Source organism: Bombina bombina, chromosome 2 (genome assembly GCF_027579735.1).
Source record: "Bombina bombina isolate aBomBom1 chromosome 2, aBomBom1.pri, whole genome shotgun sequence".
Classification (NCBI taxonomy): domain Eukaryota; kingdom Metazoa; phylum Chordata; class Amphibia; order Anura; family Bombinatoridae; genus Bombina; species Bombina bombina.
This window is the reverse complement of record NC_069500.1, coordinates 1,175,970,478-1,175,992,081: the sequence shown is the minus strand read 5'-3', so window position 1 is coordinate 1,175,992,081 and position 21,604 is coordinate 1,175,970,478. Positions and strand designations below refer to the sequence as shown.

The following is a 21,604-nucleotide window of genomic DNA, read 5'->3' as shown; positions in this document are numbered from 1 at the left end:
AATTTTTAAAAGCCCATGTGGAAGCTACCGCTCTAGTGGAATGAGCTGTAATCCTTTCAGGAAGCTGCTGTCCAGCAGTCTCATAAGCCAAACGGATGATGCTTTTCAGCCAAAAGGAAAGAGAAGTCGCCGTAGCCTTTTGACCCCTACGCTTTCCAGAATAGACAACAAACAAAGAAGATGTTTGACGAAAATCTTTGGTTGCCTGCAAATAAAATTTCAAAGCACGAACAACGTCCAAGTTGTGCAACAGACGTTCCTTCTTACAAGAAGGATTAGGACACAGAGAAGGAACAACAATTTCCTGATTGATATTCCTGTTAGTAACAACCTTAGGTAGGAACCCAGGCTTGGTACGTAAAACCACCTTATCAGCATGGAACACAAGATAAGGCGAGTCACATTGTAATGCAGATAGTTCAGAAACTCTTCGAGCTGAAGAGATAGCAACTAGGAACAGAACTTTCCAAGATAGAAGCTTAATATCTATGGAATGCATGGGTTCAAATGGAACCCCCTGAAGAACTCTAAGAACTAAATTTAGACTCCATGGCGGAGCAAGAGATTTAAACACAGGCTTAATTCTAGCTAAAGCCTGACAAAAAGCCTAACAAAAAACGTCTGGAACATCTGCCAGACGCTTGTGCAACAAAATAGACAGAGCAGATATCTGTCCTTTTAGAGAACTAGCTGAAAATCCTTTCTCCAATCCCTCTTGGAGAAAAGACAAAATCCTAGGAATCCTGATTTCACTCCAGGAGAATCCTTTGAATTCACACCAAAAAAGATATTTACGCCATATCTTATGATAGATTTTCCTGGTAACAGGCTTTCGAGCCTGAATCCAGGTATTTATGACTGACTCAGAGAAACCCTGCTTTGATAGAATCAAGTGTTCAATCTCCAAGCAGTCAGTTGCAGAGAAATTAGATTTGGATGCTTGAATGGACCTTGAATCAGAAGGTCCTGTCTCAGCGGCAGAGACCATGGTGGAAGAGATGACATGTCCACCAGGTCTGCATACCAAGTCCTACGTGGCCACGCAGGCGCTATCAAAATCACTGATGCTCTCTCCTGTTTTATTCTGGCAATCAGACATGGAAGGAGAGGGAAAGGTGGAAACACATAAGCCAGGTTGAACAACCAGGGTACTGCTAGAGCATCTATCAGTACAGCCTGAGGATCATTTGACCTGGAGCCGTAACGAGGAAGTTTGGCGTTGTGACGAGATGCCATCAGATCCAATTCTGGTGTGCCCCATAGCCGAACCAGTTGAGCAAACACCTCCAGATGGAGCTCCCACTCCCCCGGATGAAAAGTCTGACGACTTAGAAAGTCTGCCTCCCAGTTCTCTACACCTGGGATATAGATCGCTGACAGATGGCAAGAGTGAACCTCTGCCCATCGGATTATCCTTGAGACCTCTATCATCGCTAAGGAACTCCTTGTTCCGCCCTGATGATTGATATAAGTCACAGTCGTGATGTTGTCCGATTGAAACCTGATGAATCTGGCCGAAGCCAGCTGAGGCCATGCCTGGAGAGCATTGAATATCGCTCTTAATTCCAGAATATTTATCGGTAGGAGAGCCTCCTCCCGAGTCCACAAACCCTGAGCCTTTAGGGAATTCCAGACTGCACCCCAGCCCAGAAGGCTGGCGTCTGTTGTCACTATAACCCATTCTGGCCTGCGGAAACACATTCCCTGGGACAGATGATCCTGTGACAACCACCAAAGAAGAGACTCTCTGGTCTCTTGATCCAGATTTATCTGAGGAGATAAATCTACACAATCCCCATTACACTGATTGAGCATGCATAGTTGCAGTGGTCTGAGATGCAAGCGAGCAAACGGAACTATGTCCATTGCCGCTACCATTAGACCGATTACCTCCATACACTGAGCCACTGACGGCCGAGGAATGGAGTGAAGAGCTCGGCAGGTGGACAAAATCTTTGATTTCCTGACCTCCGTCAGAAATATTCTCATGTCCACTGAGTCTATCAGAGTCCCTAGAAATGAAACTCTTGTGAGGGGGGAAAGAGAACTCTTTTTTTTACGTTCACCTTCCACCCGTGAGATCTTAGAAAGACCAACACTAAATCCGTGTGAGACTTGGCTAGTTGGAAGGTCGACGCTTGAATCAGAATGTCGTCTAGATAAGGCGCCACTGCTATGCCCCGTGGCCTTAGAACCACCAGAAGGGACCACAGCACCTTCGTGAAGATTTGTGGCGCCGTGGCCAACCCGAAAGGAAGAGCCACAAACTGATAATGCTTGTCCAGAAAGGCGAACCTGAGGAACTGGTGATGATCTTTGTGGATAGGAATGTGTAGATACGCATCCTTTAAATCCACGGTGGTCATATATTGACCCTCCTGGATCAATGGTAAATAGTCCGAATAGTCTCCATCTTGAAAGATGGGACTTTTAGGAACTGGTTTAGGATCTTGAGATCCAGAATTGGTCTGAATGTTCCCTCCTTTTTGGGAACTATAAACAGATTGGAACTGCTTTTGGAACTGGGCAGATCACTCCCATGGTAAAAAGGTCTTCTACACAGTGTAAGAACGCTTCTCTTTTTGTCGGGTTTACAGACAATTGAGAAAGATGGAACCTCCCCCTTGGAGGGGAGTCCTTGAAATCCAGAAGGTATCCCTGGGTTACAATTTCTACTGCCTAGGAATCCTGAACATCTCTTGCCCAGGCCTGAGCAAAGAGAGAGAGTCTGCCCCATACTAGATCCGGTCCCGGATCGGGGCTACCCCTTCATGCTGACTTAGTAGCAGCAGTAGGCTTTTTGGCCTGTTTACCCTTGTTCCAAGCCTGATTAGGTCTCCAGGTTGGCTTGGATTGAGCAAAGTTCCCCTATTGCTTTGCAGCAGAGGAAGAGGAAGTGGGACCACTCTTGAAGTTTTGAAAGGAACGAAAATTATTTTGTTTGGTCCTTGTCTTATTTGACTTATCCTGAGGGAGGGTATGACCCTTCCCTCCAGTAATGTCTGAAATGATCTCTTTCAGTGCAGACCCGAATAAGGTCTTACCTTTGAAAGGGATGGACAAAAGCTTAGATTTAGATGACACATCAGCTGACCAGGACTTAAGCCATAACGCTCTACGTGCTAAAATGGCAAAACCTGAATTCTTTGCCGCTAACTTAGCAAGATGAAAAGCGGCGTCTGTAATAAAAGAATTAGCCAACTTACGAGCCTTAATTCTGTCCAAAATATCATCTAGTGGGGTCTCCATCTGAAGAGCCTCCTCCAGAGCCTCAAACCAAAAGGCAGCTGCAGTGGTTACAGGAACAATGCATGGTATAGGTTGAAGAAGAAAACCTTGATGAACAAAAATTTTCTTTAGGAGACCCTCTAATTTTTTATCCATAGCATCAATGAAAGCACAACTGTCTTCAATAGGTATAGTTGTAAACTTAGCCAGAGTAGAAATAGCTCCCTCCACCTTAGGGACCGTCTGCCATGAGTCCTTTATGGTGTCAGAAATAGGGAACATTTTCTTAAAAACAGGAGGGGGAGCGAACGGAATACCTCGTCTATCCCACTCCTTAGTAACAATGTCCAAAATCCTCTTAGGGACCGGAAAAACATCAGTGTAAACAGGAACCACTAAATATTTGTCCATTTTACACAATTTCTCTGGAACTACAATAGGGTCGCAATCATCCAGAGTAGCTAAAACCTCCCTAAGCAATAAGCGGAGGTGCTCTAGCTTAAATTTAAATGCCGTCAAATCTGAATCTGAGGGAACTTCTTTCCTGAATCAGAAATCTCTCCCTCAGACAGCAAATCCCTCATCCCTACCTCAGAACATTGTGAGGGAATATCGGAAACGGCTACTAAAGCGTCAGAAGGCTCAGCATTTGTTCTTAACCCAGAGCTACTGCGCTTCCCTTGCAACCCAGGCAGTTTAGATAAAACCTCTGTGAGGGTAGTATTCATAACTGAAGCAATATCTTGCAAGGTGAAAGAATTAGACGCGCTAGAAGTACTTGGCGTCACTTGTGCGGGCGTTACCGGTTGTGACGCTTGGGGAGAACTAGATGGCAAAACCTGACTTCCTTCTGTCTGAGAATCATTTAATGCCAAATTTTTATAAGTCAAAATATGCTGTTTGCAATTTATAGATATATCAGTACAAGTGGGTTCCACAATGGCTTCTAAACAAATTGAGCAATGAGTTTCCTCAGTGTCAGACATGTTTAACAGACTATTAATAAAGCAAGCAAGCTTGGAAAACACTTTATTTAATGAAAAAAACAAATTTGCAAAAACGGTACTGTGCCTTTAAGAGAAAAAAAGGCATACACAAACTGCAAAACAGGTTAAAATTGCTTAAAATTTTCCGAAATTTTAACAGTGTACCCACTAAGCCTTAGAAGGATTGCACCACAAGTAAATAAGCAATAAACCCACAAATGACAAAACCGGATTGAAATTTGTCTAAAACCCATATTAGTACCTTGCCACAGCTCTGCTGTGGCCCTACCTGCTCTTAGGAACGAAAATCTGGGGTTAAAGCTTCGAATAGGCCCTCAGGAGACTATCAGGACCTCAGGAGAAGTTGCTTGCTGCTTGTCTGAATTACTAAATGCGCAACTGATGCGCGAAAATAGGCCCCGCCCACCTCACTCGATGTTGCTGGGGCCTACACAAATCTAGCAAACTATGTTTGAAAACCATGTGGGTTATAACAACCCTAAATAACCCAAATGACCCCTCAAGGAAACGTTCCCATAAACATAAAAAACGTTACTCCCAGAACACACAAACGTTTGTCCCACTTTCTAATAAACAAACTGAGTGCCCAAAAAACTTAGCCCTTAATACAAGCTAGTAAAGCCTCTTTCATACTAGGAATACTGCTTCCCCTTCCCCTAATGGGGATACTGTCAGCCTTTCTGAGTTAACACAGTCTCTGCAGAAAATATGACTGAACATACCTCATTGCTGCATAGCAAGACCTCTTTCACTTTACCCTTCCTGCTTAGAGCCGGCAAAGAGAATGACTGGGGGGTGGAGTTAAGGGGGGAGCTATATAGACAGCTCTGCTGTGGTGCTCTCTTTGCCACTTCCTGTTAGGAAGGATAATATCCCACAAGTAAGGATGAAACCGTGGACTTGGTACATCATGCAAAAGAAAAAGATTGTAGCATCTTTATTTTTTAATAGAATAACTACACTAGGCAGTATTTTGGGGCTAAAGTTGGCGGGAGTGGGGTGTTTAGAAATAAATGACACTGAAAAGTGCCTTTACATTGCAGTCTTTGGGAACTGTGTGTTCTAAGTAACTATATAGGTATATGTTTATATACATATATACAGTATATATGTGTGTTACTATATGTATATACACATATAAACACATAAATATATGTGTATTTAATCATATACATATATATTTACACTTTGCTGCACTAGTTCTCATGCATTGTCTAACAGTATGAGAACGATGCTACCATAGGAGCCTATGGAAGGGTGCTCTTGGGAGCACAATGCTCCCAGCTAAAGTGATATTTAGTGCTCCACTTGTAATCTGGCCCTAAAAGTTTTTAGCTAATAACATTTCTGACCAGCTATTAACTGATCCATTGGTTAAAATAGTTTTGTAAATTACTCTAATACAATATATAGGCCCTTTCTTACAATGCTAATAACATTTCTGATTTCTATCAAGATAAACAGAATAGTAGAGATAAATCTCCATTTGCCAACTTAACATCATGAATACACTCCTGGTGTGTGATAATACATCAGGAGCTACTACATTATCTGATAATTACTACATTTATAGCAATTGAAATGTTTAGTTGCTAATGTGTTGATAACCTGAACTCCAGACAACAATGCAAGGAGGTTAATAACAGGACCTGGAAAGTAGTATTTTATTTTTTTATGTTAAATGATTTTAGAAAACTATTTTGTCAGATTTATAATAAAGTCATATTAATTTAGTATTTGCCTTGGGCAACCTGTCTGTTGGGTCAGGATTAAACAATCAAATGTCATCAAATTATTAACCACTTAAAAAAAAATAATTGGAGCCTGGTTTCTATGAGAATAATAGGCATGATCATAATTTGTAAAAAAAGCACAATAGCTATTATCTAATGCTGCATCAACGTTTAAAACACCATGATTCTCTCTTTATATGTGTAGCAAAGAGGAGAGAAGGTATAAATAACAAATATGTTAAAGAACCACTCAATGCAGTAGATTTGCATAATTTACAAAAGTGGATAATTCCTGGGATTTGTTAATATTTCAGTCCCTTAGAGTTTTTAAAGTGGTGGTTCACCAAAATGAAACGTTAAAAACTTTTTATAATACTTTGGTATGTCAATTATAATGAATACAAATAATTATTGCATTAAAAAAAAATGATCATAAAAGAATGTTGGTTTTTTTTTCTTACACCAAGCATTTTGTCATGTCCCAGAGGTGCTTCACTAAATTTGTACTTGGAAAATAATCAATAAAATGTGCACAGTGTCTATAACTTTTGGTAATAATGTAAGAAGTTACTTGTGTTCCTTGTGAGAAATATTTTTTTTTAAAAAAAAGCAAGATATTTTCTAAAAACCAGGCTGTTAAAGTTATGTCCCTCAGTCTGAACTCAACCCCGTCACGCCAACTATTCTCCACCTATAATAATTTAGACTCCATGCATATGTGACATCATTGACCGGAAGTGACATCATTCAGCTCTCTTCAAAAGTGTGGTGCAGAAGAAGGTAAGTGATATCATACTTTTTATTGGTATTTTTGAGGCGTATTATAGCCAGGAAGGGTATTGTCAAGCTTAACAACTCAACCCCATCACATAAATTATTTTAATTCATAAACATATACTTATTTCCTTGCTGATATGTGGACTACTCTCCCACATGAGGAGCAAAGACCATTTTGAGAAAAAAAAAACACAACCCCATCACACTCAACCCCATCACGTAAGCCATTGTTTTAGGGTTGTAAACTTGTGACAGGGTTGAGTTATTTACTTCTTTTATCAATCCTTTTAATAAAAAAATATGAAATGATCATTGTTTCAGTAAATATATGCTTACCAAAATCACTGGCAACTCATATTTCTGTTATAAATGGAATATTTGATGTAATGTGTACACTTAAACTTTGACAGGCAGGAAAGAAAAAAAGAATTAGTGACCTAAATGAGAGAGAGCAGCGTCAGAACCATAAGATGTGGAGATCAGCATACAAAAGAAGCAAAGAGAGGAGACAAGCACTAAGAAACAAACAGTCCACGTGAACATGCCCCAGAGCTGACACGACAGCCACTATCAAGGTAAAGGTCAACAGGCATTTAAGGGTTTAGAAAAATCATAAGTTGAAAAATATTTTGTAAACAGCATGTGTAATCTAAGTTATTTACAAAGCCACATACATTAATAACATTTTACACATAAAGGGCAATACTAGAACAATGAGTCTAGTATATGTATACCCTGTAAGCTTGTGCACATGTTCAGTAGGATTTTGTTCCCCAGAAACTGTACAAGGAGTCGTGATGTCAAGTTGGGCATAATTTAATTAAAGAACCATTAAACATAATAGAATTGCATAATAAAAAAACTGCATTTTTATTTTATTTTTTGCAAATTAATTTTTTCATCAATTTGCCGGGACACTGTGTCATATGACAGCTTGTGCACACGCTCAGTAGTTGCTGGTACCTTAAAAAGTGCATATAAAAAAAATTGTGCAAAATTTGATATTGGAAGTTTAATTTTGGCTTTAGTGTCCCTTTAAACACATCTTTACATAAAGGTTTGCCAATTCATGGACTAGACTTTTAGAGAAATGGTAGAAATATATACTATCAAGCAATTCACAAATGTCAGGGTCATACTTAAGGTCCATCCTAAAAATGAATCCAGCATACCCTACAAAAGAACATACGAGCACACAGTGCATGCCTTCTAGATTTTTATTTATACAAAAGTTTGTATAACCAGCAGGTAATTAAATGCTTAATTTAATGGCATGATGATGTCATTTTTAGAAATAAATATTTGGATATTAGGAGAATAAACATTATAATGGATTTAAAAGGTTCGTTTCCCCTCTCATGGAAATCAAGTTAATTCAATGCAGGATACCATACAAAATTATTGTAAAATTACCTGTTATGTAATCCTTTATATCATGGATTTTACTGACAGGATTGTTGTTCTTGAACATGTAGAGATTAAATGGAGCAGGGTCCTTGCCAATCTTTTTCCATATTTCAATATCTGGGGTAGTCCATCGTCCAGCTAATATGTCATAGTCTCTTTGACCAAAGTGAATAAGTTTAGTGAGAGGATCATAGAGACCCCCATGGAACCCGATGACCAACTGGAAGTCTGGATTAGAATCAAAATATATCTCTCCATATGCAGTATATTGCATTTGCTTAAGCATGAGGCCATTGCTACTAAAAACAGCAAGAGGTGTGCCAGTGTTGTCTGAAGCAATGTAAAATTCTTCCCCGCTACTTATCTCCATGGCAAAAAGGTGTCCTTGAAGGTCGTAATAAAGACATGTGATTTCAGAACTGGAATGGTTATATACATGGGTAATCCTGGATGGATAATTGAGATCGGCATAAAAAAACTGCAGGTGCTTGCCAAGACTGGTTTTGCTAGAAATCCGACGGCCTAGACCATCGTAACGGTATATTACTGTCCAACCACTACCTTTGCTATAAACTCTGGTGAGTAGGCCCTTGGAACTGTACTCAAAAATCTCTGTACCTCTCTGACGAAGGAACCCATCTTCATCCATTCGATACTGAACATCACCTAGCCTTGTTATTCGATCTCTCAAATCATAACGTAATGGAGTCAATCTTGCACTGTTACTAGGATTTAGCAAATGTAAGTTCCCATTCAAATCATAATTGTATCGCCACATAATTTTCTCATTTAGATAAACAGTTTGGAGTTGCCCATCAACATCGTATTCATAAGCATATTTTGTAGTGTTTGCAAAAGGCCCAATTTTAATTTCCCTTTTTGTTACTCTCCCCATGTTGTCATACTGCACAGTAATCCAATACATAAGTGATCTCAGAATTTCATATTGAATTTCTTTTATACGACCATGAGCATCAAAGTGTTTAGTGTAAGTCATCACAGCAGTAGAGATGATTTGATTAATATCATAGTAAATAACCCCAAACTTTCCAAACTGATCCACTTTTCCAGAAATGTCATCAAACTGATATAATTCAATAGGTAATGAAGTTTCATTTATTACACCTTGCATACTGGTCACCCTAAAACTATTGTCATAGCTGTAATCAAACCTAGCATTTACCATTCCATCTTCGCTAAAGCGAAATATCTGCCGGTCAATCAAAGGTCCAATTTGTCTGTATCTAATTGTGCAAATGAATCCATCACTTTGGAGATTCACAGTTTTAAGGACACCAGCTGTCTCATCATATGTAAAACTAACTCTTGTGCTATCATACAGCACTTCAGAAACCTTGTTTTGCCGCCTATATTTATACAATACTCTGCGACCAGTTCCCAGAAAGGCTGTTTGAAGTAATAGTCCTTCTTCATTGTAATCCATAATGGCAGAGGCATTACTTTCTGGGGGGTTGTAGATGTTTCTGTAATAACCAATGGATCGAATAGTTTGCATGGTATGTCTAGCAACACTAGGCATTGTGATGGCAGACAGACGGTCGAGTAAATCATATTCAAAGATGTACTGTCGTTGACTATGAAGCAGTAAGACCATTGTCTGGAAAAGAAATAATAATTTCAATGATGAATTAGATAAATATGCAGAATAATAAGGGCTGATTTGTTGCAAAATATCATTAAGCTTTCAACTCAGGAAAATAATTCTCTTTTTTAATTGAATCATCCTTGACCCTACATGTTGTTTCCAATTCGCTGCTTAATTTAGTGAATGTTTTATTGTATCATTTCCTGCAATTAGTAGCAGGAGATTTATAATGTGTTGGTTGTTTTGATTGTGTCATTCTTTTGTCAAGCACAAACAGCCAAGAAGCAGATTGTCAATGGTTATGGGTAAGTCATATGTAATAACTGAGGCAGAAGTGATGTTTTCAGGATGCCAATATTTCAACAGGAAACAGAGAATGCAATGTCTACTTAATTAGATACTAACTATGTTCACATATATTTTGATAGCGGTGTTATGGCTTAGCAGAGGTACCTGCAATAAGTCACTTGAGTCTGATTGTGCTAGGAAATAAGAATATGTCATACTGTTATTATTTAGCAGAAAGTGCTAGTTGCTGAAGGATTAGGAATTACATTCAGACACATTAATTCTGTTTATCCCGCATTTGTTGCCTTCAAACAAAAAAGGCCATGTGCAGGCCAAGGATTCTAATGACTTCTGGTGACCAAAAAACAGGTTGCAGCTGCTTTTTAAAATCTAAAATGCTTTTCACACTGAGAAGAGACATATCCGTAATTATTTTCCCTCTGTTCCTATAATTGAGTAAATAAGTTCATGTATATTTTTCTCGTGTTTGGCGTCATCACAGATACCACAGACAGGACTGTGCTACATTAAAATACCATTTTATCTTAACTGCAAAGTTAACTTCTACAAATTGGTTTTAATTCAATAATTTTGGCACATTTTGTGATTTTCTTTAGTAAATGGAGAGATGGTAAATTGTGACAGATTGTAGAATTTGGAAGCAGGAGAACATAAAGTTTGTATGTTAATGTTTGTACACTGAACAAATAAGATAGTTACTCAAACATTAAAGCACTGTATAAGCTATACTTTATATTGATGTCTGTTTGGAAAAGCTAGTTTGTTGTTCACTTAGTTGCCACTTCAATAGCAATATTCCCTAAATGGTTTTGCAAAACTCTACTTAAAGTCAAATAGTATTAGCATGGCAAACAGGGATACTTAAATTTCATTTTTTTCCACTTAGCTTGACATTTTTTTGCTCATACAGACAAAAAAGGAAACCCTTCAACAATATGTCTGTACAATGTTGAAATATAATAAGAATAATGAGTAATAACGTTTGGTGTTATGCAATCATACAATAAAGTAGTAAAATGAAGAAAACTTTTTCATACATTAAAAAAAACAACTCCTAAAATAAAATTTATTACATTCTCTGCATTGCTAGTGAAAAAAGCAGAATGTTGATAGAAAGATAAATAAAAAAAATAAAATAAACTATTTTAAAAATAAATCAAAAAAGAAAGAGAAGGGGAAAACACGTCACCTATAGGCACAGCATTGATGGATTCTCATTATATGGACCTGAAGCAAATCTTCCATTTTAAATCGATAAATTATAGTTTTAAAAAAAATACATGAGACTCCTTATTGACTCACAGCTAATGTTATTAAGACTCTGCTCCCCTGTCTTGTCATAGTAAATGCTAAAGCAGAAACATCGATCAACTATATTGAGAGTTACAAATAGTTCCTTGGAACAAGATACCCTATGCATATCAATACATAGCAGGTACATATGTGCATACATAACAAGGATCTTAAAGTTACCTTTAACTCACCTTTTCTAAATAAGTGTAGCTCCAGGTTTTACCATCAGCAAATATTCTTGATACAATTCTACCTTGTGCATCGTAGTCTACTTTTTCACTGGTGGTCCCACGCTGAATGCTAGCAATTTGGCCAGTAGACGAATAGGTGACATTGACAGCCATTAGCTTGCTGCTTGGAAGCCAAAGAGTTGGGTGCCCAGACGCATCATAAGCAATCCTGAGGAGGAATTTTCGATGGTCATCATATATCTTTTCAGTCTTTGTGGCTCGATCATAGTCAACTGAAAGGAGGTTTCTGCCATTTACCTTTTATAAAGCAAACAGAAAGGTTTAATAAATCAAACAGCTCAAGCATCATGCAGTTATTACTTCTCAAACTACCAGCTTTTTGTTTAGACACCATTTACAATGATTGATTTGATTTGCCAGTGAATTAATTTAGCAACTACTTGGTATAAGTGTAAGGCATTAGCCTAACTGTTGTTTTAAAAGGTTTCATTAAGCATAGAGAAAGTCTGGCATTTATTCAACCTCTTCTAAATTGAGGTCGTTTGAATTTAGTCATCTGTTAATAAATAAAAAAAAAAAGGATGAACACATATTGATAGCAAAGGTTTCATAATCACATGCCTCTTGCAGAGCCACACACACCACCCAACACCTGCCACTTGAAGAAAGTAAAATATAGCACAATCAGCATTTGTTGTGTGCATCTAACTTTATTAACAACAATGACAGATGACAGAGACAAACTAGCTCACATTTTTGTAACAGTGCAGGATGAAAAATATATCTGTCATAAATTATTGATGCTCTGATATGACCCAAATACTTTCAATAAGAATTAACTGCATTGACATTTTTAAACAAGCTGTACAACAGAATGAAAAAAAATGTTCTGTTTAGTTGTAACGGATTTCCAAGGTCATCAGAGTTGATTTACATACATGGCACGGTTTCAGCAAAGAGGTCTTAATTTAGGATGCCTATATCTACCCATTGTGAAAATGTAAGGGTTTCTGTTGGAGGCAACAACCAAAAATATATAAATACATACATAAATAGTTTTGTTTTTAAAGGGACATAAAACCCAATGTTTTCTTTCATAGCTAAGATAGAGCTTGTAATTTTAATTATCTTTCCAATTTACTTCTATTATCCAATTTCTTTTAATCTCTTGGTATCCTTTGCTGAAAAGAATAACTAGGTAGGCTCAAGAGCTGCTAAAAGGGGGCTCCACATATATGCCTCATGTTATTGGCTCTCCAGGTCCCAGTAGTGCATTGCTGCTTCTTTGACAAATGATACAAAGAGAATGAAGTAAATTAGATAATAGACGTACATTGGAAAGTTTTTTAAGATTGTTTTCTCTATCTGAATCATGTCCCTTTAATGCTGTTGGCTGTAAACAAACATATTCTATTATGACTGATTGAAAACATGCAATAAAAATGAAGTACAGCTGATACATTTATTTGTTTTCTAAAACTGCAGGAGTCCGTAGGAAAATGTATCTGTTGGACAGTATTTTAGCACTTGCTGTTTTAAGGTATAAGATTTAGAGGTGGTCATTTATTAAACAACAGATATTTAAAGGGACAGTAGCATTTAATTATAGGATACAATGTGTCTACAATATGTTATACTGACCTCTTATTATAAATCCCTTTTAACCCCATTCAACTGGTTGTTTAAAAATGATTTATTTTTTTAGATTACACAAGGCATGTTCATATAGCTATTTTCATTTACATTTCCTAACCCCCATCCATCTTATATTTTCCATCTCTAGCTCTTACTTCCTCAATATCACTCTCTTCTCAACACCTCACTTTCCCAGATCAAATACTTTACCTTTTATAATGTTTTGCTATTAAATTAATCAGAATAGTGTAATTTAACCTCTTAAGCCATTTAGATGCAGGTAATACGCCACACAGCACTTTGCCCAGCGCACTGTGTTGACCCAGTACCTACATCCAGCACTTAAGCTTATGATGCCCTCTGCCAGATTTGACAGCAGTGACTGCAGTCAGGGGCAGAAGGCATCTGCCTTCATATAGTAAGGAAGAACTGATCGTTCTTTGCAGATCACTGATACAGACAGTGACACTGCATACCAAACTTTTCCTGCTCCCGATCCCACTTCTCAACCCCTACCACACCATTATTTCCATTCTCAAGCCCCTGAGAAATGACTTTAAATCATGATACATACATAAAGGCATAGTGCAAAGCAAAATATAGGGTAACTGCCTGCTTTATACACCCTGCCAACCCTTAATGAAGACAATACATGGCTTCTAGTTTGAGACATAAGAAGATTAATCATAGAATTCCATAGGGGATTCATAGTCCTGGATAGTGGGGGACCCCTGCACCATCAGAATTAAACGGACAAAGTCTCTGCAGAAACTATTATTTTGCAAAAACCTTTGTAAACATCTGTCATCCTGTATGAAGAAGAAACCAAGACATTTTGACAGATAATAATTGTACTGCCAATATAGAATGTGTTTCACTTTATTAAAATGTTTTTTTACTCTTATTCTATTTAAATGTAATATTACATGACAAGAAAATAGACTTCTAGTAATTTTGTGAAATGCTATAATAAAGGTTATGGCAGGGAAAGGACTCAAATCAGAACTCGTTTCAGTTCTATGGAAGTATATTTTGTAATGTCTGCAAATGGTAAACTGTTACTTAAAAGATGCTTAGCTCCTAACTGGGATTTATAACAAATGTTATACGATTAACTATATTATTATATTAATCTGGTTAAAAATGTCAAATAACAGTCAATATCAATCTTCATTTCAGTAAAATCTGCACCTATTGTAATCTTTGCATTTAAACAATCTACATCATGCAGACAAGTCAAGTGAGTAAAACCATCTCTCTTGTGATCTCACGTTTACATAACAAAATATATACAAGGATAAGTAAATAATTGTGAGATAAAGATGAAACATTCTTACTCTGAGCTTCCGACCAAGCACATTGACCTTTCCCTGATTTTGTTCTTTCCGGAATCTCCATTCAACTAGATTATGCCCATTGTCTCCAGGGAGGGTCATGTTTCTTTTTGCCACTGTTGGATTAGCTGGACCTGCTAGAATATGGGGCTCCGTTTGGAGGTGAGAATCCAGCCCATTGCCATAGATAATGCGAACAGAGCCATCGTAACCAACTTGGTAGCTGTTTCTCAATTGATCTAATAAAACAAACACACAAACAAACAAATGAGCAAAATGTATTGGCATAGTTTAATAATGCAGCCAACACAAGAAACTATTGAAATAAAAGTGATTGATATAGATTTTCTACTTATAAATATAATATATAAATAAGTGGATTTAGTTTACTTACTATCAAGCATGAAGCAGCCAACTCTTTTTACTATAAATGGTTAGATCACTAATTGAAATCAGTTACTTCAAGGTTTATGTTACTCAGTAATGTGTACATGAAATAGCAATTACCTTTAAACTATTAGATATAAAATTAACAAAACCTATGAAACATACAGACATTTTAGTTAACAGGAATATTTCTATATAGTTTTAACACACTTTCCTGCTAATGATCCTTTTATTCTGGTTTGGCATTTAGCATATGTTAAAATAATCTTGCCACATGAAAACAAATTCCATTCTTAAAAAGGACTACTGCAGCTAACCAGTAAACATATATTTGTTTAAAAAAAAATCTCTCCATTACTGAACTATCTGCTCCAGTATTTTATCTGCTAAACTAAAAGAGCAAGGGAGACCTCTTCCTGAGCAAGCTTACAACTTCATCCACCTCACACTGAGAAGTTCATCAAATATTTTGCTTCAGTGATAAAAAAGAAATTCTGCTGTTTTACCTGCATTTTTAGCCTAAACTACAAATACTAACGATGAAAAAGTATACATATACAACAGATTTTAAAAAAAAATGCTATGCCATTGAAGAAGAAAAAAAAACAACCTCCTATTGGCTAGCCAAAACCAAACGTTTTAAACAACAATCTTGCAACTGCACAAAAAAAAAAATAACAAAAATAAATACAATTCTATGATTTAGGGCAAGATTACAAATGGAGCGGTAAATATCGCTTTTAAGAAAGCGATATTAGCACTCCACTGAGTAATACCAGTGCACGTAAATGTGCGCTGGTATTAAAAGTTGGGCGCAATGCAAACGCAACCTCGCGTTCGCATTGCTAGGAAGCATTGCGCTCATGAGAGCACGCTTCCATAGGCTCCAATGGGGGCCACGTTCTCATGCCGTCAGACACGGCTTGAGAACTCGCACAACACAGGGGGTAAGTAGCGCAGCTATGGCAGCAAAGTGTAAATATATATGTAAATGAATATATACACAAATATATTAGTATATAAGCATATTAACACAAATATATTAGTATATAAGCATATACATATATATTTACTGGGAACACACAGTTCCCATAGACCGCAATGTAAAGGCACTTTTCAGTGCTTTTTTTTTTTCTAACACCTCCACACCCGTTCCCTTTAGAACCCTGCTTTTTGCAGTTATTTTATTAAAAAATGAAGATGCTACTATCGTTTTTTTTAATAAAATATATTACACTTGATTTTGGGGGCATTTTGTGGATATTTATAAAATTAACCAGAGATCTGATCGCTAGTTGATTTTATAAGTGCTAATTTCTACCGCAAGCTCACAGTAGCAATAACCAGCCACTTGTAATGGCTGGTTATTTATCACTCGCCCGTTTGCGGGCGTGCGATAAATTAGCACTCCACTTGTAATCTAGCCCTTAGTGGGTATACAATACAATAAATAATCATCTATTAATCCTTGATTGCTTTGCTTTTCTATAAACAGGAGTGCTATTCATTATCAGCACCAGGATGGTGCAGCTAGTGTAAAGATTAAATACTGGTTTTACAAAAAAAACTGATAAATTACACAGCACAGCACTATTCACTTTGGCAGTTGAAAAGATAAAACGTCCAACACGTGATTAACGTTTAACTTCGATGTGAAACTAAAGAGGTCACATGTTCCCTAGTTTCAGCAGAAACTAACTGCCAAGTTGAGAAATTCCTGATTTTCCATAACATTGGCCAGATCTCCATGATGGTCATCTAAACATATTTGTCATAAAAATGACCGGTACCTTTTTTTATTATATATAGGAGACAAATAGGCTTTCCAGCTGTCCTCCTTAAATATACTTGGAATAGTGAATGATCAGGGAAATAGCCTATAGCACCTGCAAGCCCCATGTCACATGGGACATCAGATCAGACCCCACTGCCTGCAGCTCCTGTGATTTATATGCTCACATCAGACCTCAGATTAGACCAATTGTCCTATATGCACATGGGACATCAGATCAGACCCCACTGCCTGCAGCTCCTGTTAATCATATGCTCATATCAGACCTCAGATTAGACCAATTGTCCTATAGTCCCTGTCTGCCTTATATGCACGTGACATCAGATCAGACCCCACTGCCTGCAGCTCCTGTGAGTTATATGCTCACATCAGACCTCAGATTAGAACAATTGTCCTATAGTCCCTGTCTGCCTTATATGCACATGGGACATCAGATCAGACCCCACTGCCTGCAGCTCCTGTTAATCATATGCTCACATCAGACCGCAGATTAGACCAATTGTCCTATAGTCCCTGTCTGCCTTATATGCACATGTGACATCAGATCAGACCCCACTGCCTGCAGCTCCTGTGAGTTATATGCTCACATCAGACCTCAGATTAGACCAATTTTCCTATAGTCCCTGTCTGCCTTATATGCACATGTGACATCAGATCAGACCCCACTGCCTGCAGCTCCTGTGAGTTATATGCTCACATCAGACCTTAGATTAGACCAATTGTCCTATAGTCCCTGTCTGCCTTATATGCACATGTGACATCAGATCAGACCCCACTGCCTGCAGCTCCTGTGAGTTATATGCTCACATCAGACCTTAGATTAGACCAATTGTCCTATAGTCCCTGTCTGCCTTATATGCACATGGGACATCAGATCAGACCCCACTGCCTGCAGCTCCTGTGAGTTATATGCTCACATCAGACCTCAGATTAGACAAATTGTCCTATAGTCCCTGTCTGCCTTATATGCACATGTGACATCAGACCAGACCCCACTGCCTGCAGCTCCTGTGAGTTATATGCTCACATCAGACCTTAGATTAGACCAATTGTACTATAGTCCCTGTCTGCCTTATATGCACATGGGACATCAGATCAGACCCCACTGCCTGCAGCTCCTGTGAGTTATATGCTCACATCAGACCTCAGATTAGACCAATTGTCCTATAGTCCGTCTGCCTTATATGCACATGTGACATCAGATCAGACCCCACTGCCTGCAGCTCCTGTGAGTTATATGCTCACATCAGACCTCAGATTAGACCAATTGTCCTATAGTCCCTGTCTGCCTTATATGCACATGTGACATCAGATCAAACCCCACTGCCTGCAGCTCCTGTGAGTTATATGCTCACATAAGACCTCAGATTAGACCAATTGTCCTATATGCACATGGGACATCAGATCAGACCAGACCCCATTGGCTGAAGCCCCTGTGAATCATGTTCCCACATCAAACCTCAGATCAGACCGAATGTCCTGTAGTCCCTGTCTGCCCCCCTATATACATGTGACATCAGATCAGACCCCTGCAGTTCCTGTGAGTTATATGCTCACATCAGACCTCAAATTAGACCAATTGTCCTATAGTCCCTGTCTGCCTTTTATGCACGTGACATCAGATCAGACCCCACTGCCTGCAGCTCCTGTGAGTTAAATGCTCACATCAGACCTCAGATTAGACCAATTGTCCTATAGTTCGTCTGCCTTATATGCACATGTGACATCAGATCAGACCCCACTGCCTGCAGCTACTGTGAGTTATATGCTCACATTAGACCAATTGTCCTATAGTCCCTGTCTGCCTTTTATGCACGTGACATCAGATCAGACCCCACTGCCTGCAGCTCCTGTGAGTTATATGCTCACATCAGACCTCAGATTAGACAAATTGTCCTATAGTCCCTGTCTGCCTTTTATGCACGTGACATCAGATCAGACCCCACTGCCTGCAGCTCCTGTGAGTTATATGCTCACATCAGACCTCAGATTAGACCAATTGCCCTATAGTGCTTGTCTGCTTTATATGCACATGTGACATCAGATCAGACCCCACTGCCTGCAGCTCCTGTGAGTCATAAGCCCACAGCAGGTTTCAGATCATACTGGTCACTGAATGCCCTGTAGTTCTTGTCAGCCCATTATCTACATTGCATGCAGCTCTTGTTAATTAAAATGTAATCACAGCCAACCTGTTTAGTGTCTGTTCCCCCCCCCATAATTTCACTGGACAAGTAGAAAAACTACTGCATTGTCCTTTCAAATACTCACTGACCTTGAGATAACTGTTAAACTCTATACTTATCCAAATTTAGGTTATATGATCATATATGTTAAGGTGAACTCGATAAAATAACTTTTAACACTCACACAGAAACATATTTACCAGGAAATAAAACTGCAGTAGTACCGTGAGAAACTGTATATAAAACATATGTTTCAGCGTATATTTTATAGCCACAACTGGCACCAAATGCATTGTGCCAATCCCTGCACTTATTCCAATGCCAAATAGTAAGTATGCACCACGGGCGTTTCACTGAGCATACCTACATGCTAGCGCCCATGCACTGGGTGTGCTCAAGTGGTGAAGAAAAATACTGGGGTAAAACACTTTTTCCAATAGTATAATGAGACTGAACATCCTCAGCAAACTATTGAATTTAATGCCTCCTTAATGATGTGCTTCATACTACTAGAGAGTAAAACATAGCATGGAGTGTATTTATTTAGATCCAGAATGAAAGTTTTAGTTCTCTTTTCAAATTGTATTTTTTGCAATTACCTTGGACCATTGTATAGAAAGAATCTATTGAAGACAAGTTGGAAGTAATGCTGACATCTTCTTCCCTGCTAGATGACTCTAAATCCACTGTAATTGCCTTGTCCATCTCTCCATGAAGATTGGTTACGACTCCCGTTGGAAACGTGACATTGGTAAGACGACCTTCGCTGTCATAACTAGAATGAAAAGGAAAAAAATGATATAAAAGTTAATATTAAATGTTCTCATGTTTGAGTGCTAACAACGGCTCTGAGCCGTCGCAAATTGTCCCAGTCAGGTGCTGACGGCTCACCTTGAGGGCAATCTGGGGGCCTGCTGACTCCCTTCCATTTCACTGACTCCCACCCCGGTGATCTGGCCTGTATAGTGACAGGCATCGTCGGGGCTTCACGTTTCACGCAACTTTATTTAAAATTTACAATGAACAATATAGGCAAATGGGGGCATGCTGCTTAGAAGCCTGTATCCTTTCCAACGGTATAAGTCTTGGGGATCTGGTGGGAAATGGCTTAGCACTCAAAGGGTTAAGAGAGTTAAAAGGACATACAACCCACATTTTTTTATTTCATGATTCAGATACAATTTTAAACAACTCTCCAATTTACTACTATTATCAAATTATCTTTGTTTTTTTGTTATTCTTTGTTGAAAAGCTGGAAGGTTAAGTTCAGGAGTGTGCAAGTGTTTGCAGCACTATATGACAGCAGTTTAGCAATATTGTTATACATTAGCAAGAACACTAGATGGCAGCACCATTTCCTGTCATGCAATGCACCAGACATGGGCACGCTACCTATCTAGATATCTCTTCAGCAAAGAATAACAAGAGAATGAAGCAAATTTGATAATATAAGTAAATTGGAATTTTTTTTAAAATTGTATTCTTCTAAATCTTGAAAGAAAAGTTTTGGGTTTCAAGTCCCTTTAACAAATCCCGACCTCTAAAAACACATCATTAAAATACACTCCCTTTTTATGACATTTTTGTTTGAAATCTATAAAATATTTCAATCAAATTGTGTAACTGAACCCACACATACTGCAGCTGTCAGAGTATATATGCCCACTGAGCAGCAGAGCATGTAAATATCACATATATAAAGCTGTGTTACATATAGGTTGCAAATAGCAAGTCAGAATATAATATAAAGATATTGGTTTTATGTTTTTTTACAAAAATAAATGCTGGTTTAATAAGAACTGATGTATACAACAAATCTACCAGCCCCACCATCAGAGACACCCAAGTAAATTAGTTCAGTTTAATTTGGTATTCTCAACACTCCTGTGTCTTGTAGATATTTAGATTTAATAAATAATAATGTTAACCAATGTTACACTATGAAGATGGATGCCATACACTGCTATGTCAGTCCCTTCAGCTATTTGTAAACAATTCAGCTATTTATCTACTTCCCAATTATAGTTATATCCTGGGAAGGCCTTCCTTACGGCTAGATTACGAGTCTTGCGTTATGAGTAAAAAAGCAGCGTTAAGCCTCATAACGCTGCTTTTTTACTACCACTGGTATTACGAGTCTTGCAGATTTAGGGGCACCGCACACTTTTTTGGCCTTACCCCAAATCAATTTGCGTATAGTCTTTTTTCTATGGAACTTCCATAGCGCCGGTATTACGAGCTTGTCCTGGGAGTTCAAAAAGTGAGCGGTACACCCTATCCCATAAAGATTCGGAACGTATTCTAAAGTCAGTAGTTATGAGTTTTACACTACAACACTGTAGCATAAAACTCATAACTAAAGTGCTAAAAAGTACACTAACACCCATAAACTACTTATTAACCCCTAAACCGAGGCCCTCCCGCTCGCAAACACTAAATTTAAATTATTAACCCCTAATCCAGTGATTTTAAACCTTTTTTTGCCGTGGCACACTTTTTTACATTAAAAAATCCTGTGGCACACCATCATCCCAAAATTTTACAAAATCACACATTGTAGCCTAATACAGCATATATATATCATCGCCACCACTATAATAAACATATTAACCTCTAAACTGCCGCACACTCCCGCCTCGCAAACACTATTTAAATATTAACCCCTAATCTGATGTCCCTAACATCGCCGCCACCTACCTACATTTATTAACCCGTAATC

General features: G+C 38.2%; 1 protein-coding gene across 2 annotated transcripts in view; it reads right to left on the bottom strand.

Annotated features, from left to right (window-relative positions):
* The window catches only part of TENM3 (teneurin transmembrane protein 3), a 756,540-nt gene that overhangs the window by 9,286 nt on the left and 725,650 nt on the right, over window positions 1-21,604 (bottom strand). For both annotated transcript variants that reach the window (XM_053703859.1, XM_053703860.1), the window contains 4 exons: window positions 19,485-19,660; window positions 14,524-14,759; window positions 11,552-11,848; window positions 8,159-9,770 (listed from right to left, as the gene is read on the bottom strand). In XM_053703859.1, coding sequence (XP_053559834.1) covers window positions 8,159-9,770; window positions 11,552-11,848; window positions 14,524-14,759; window positions 19,485-19,660 — 2,321 coding nt within the window. The remainder of the gene's footprint in view (window positions 1-8,158; window positions 9,771-11,551; window positions 11,849-14,523; window positions 14,760-19,484; window positions 19,661-21,604) is intronic.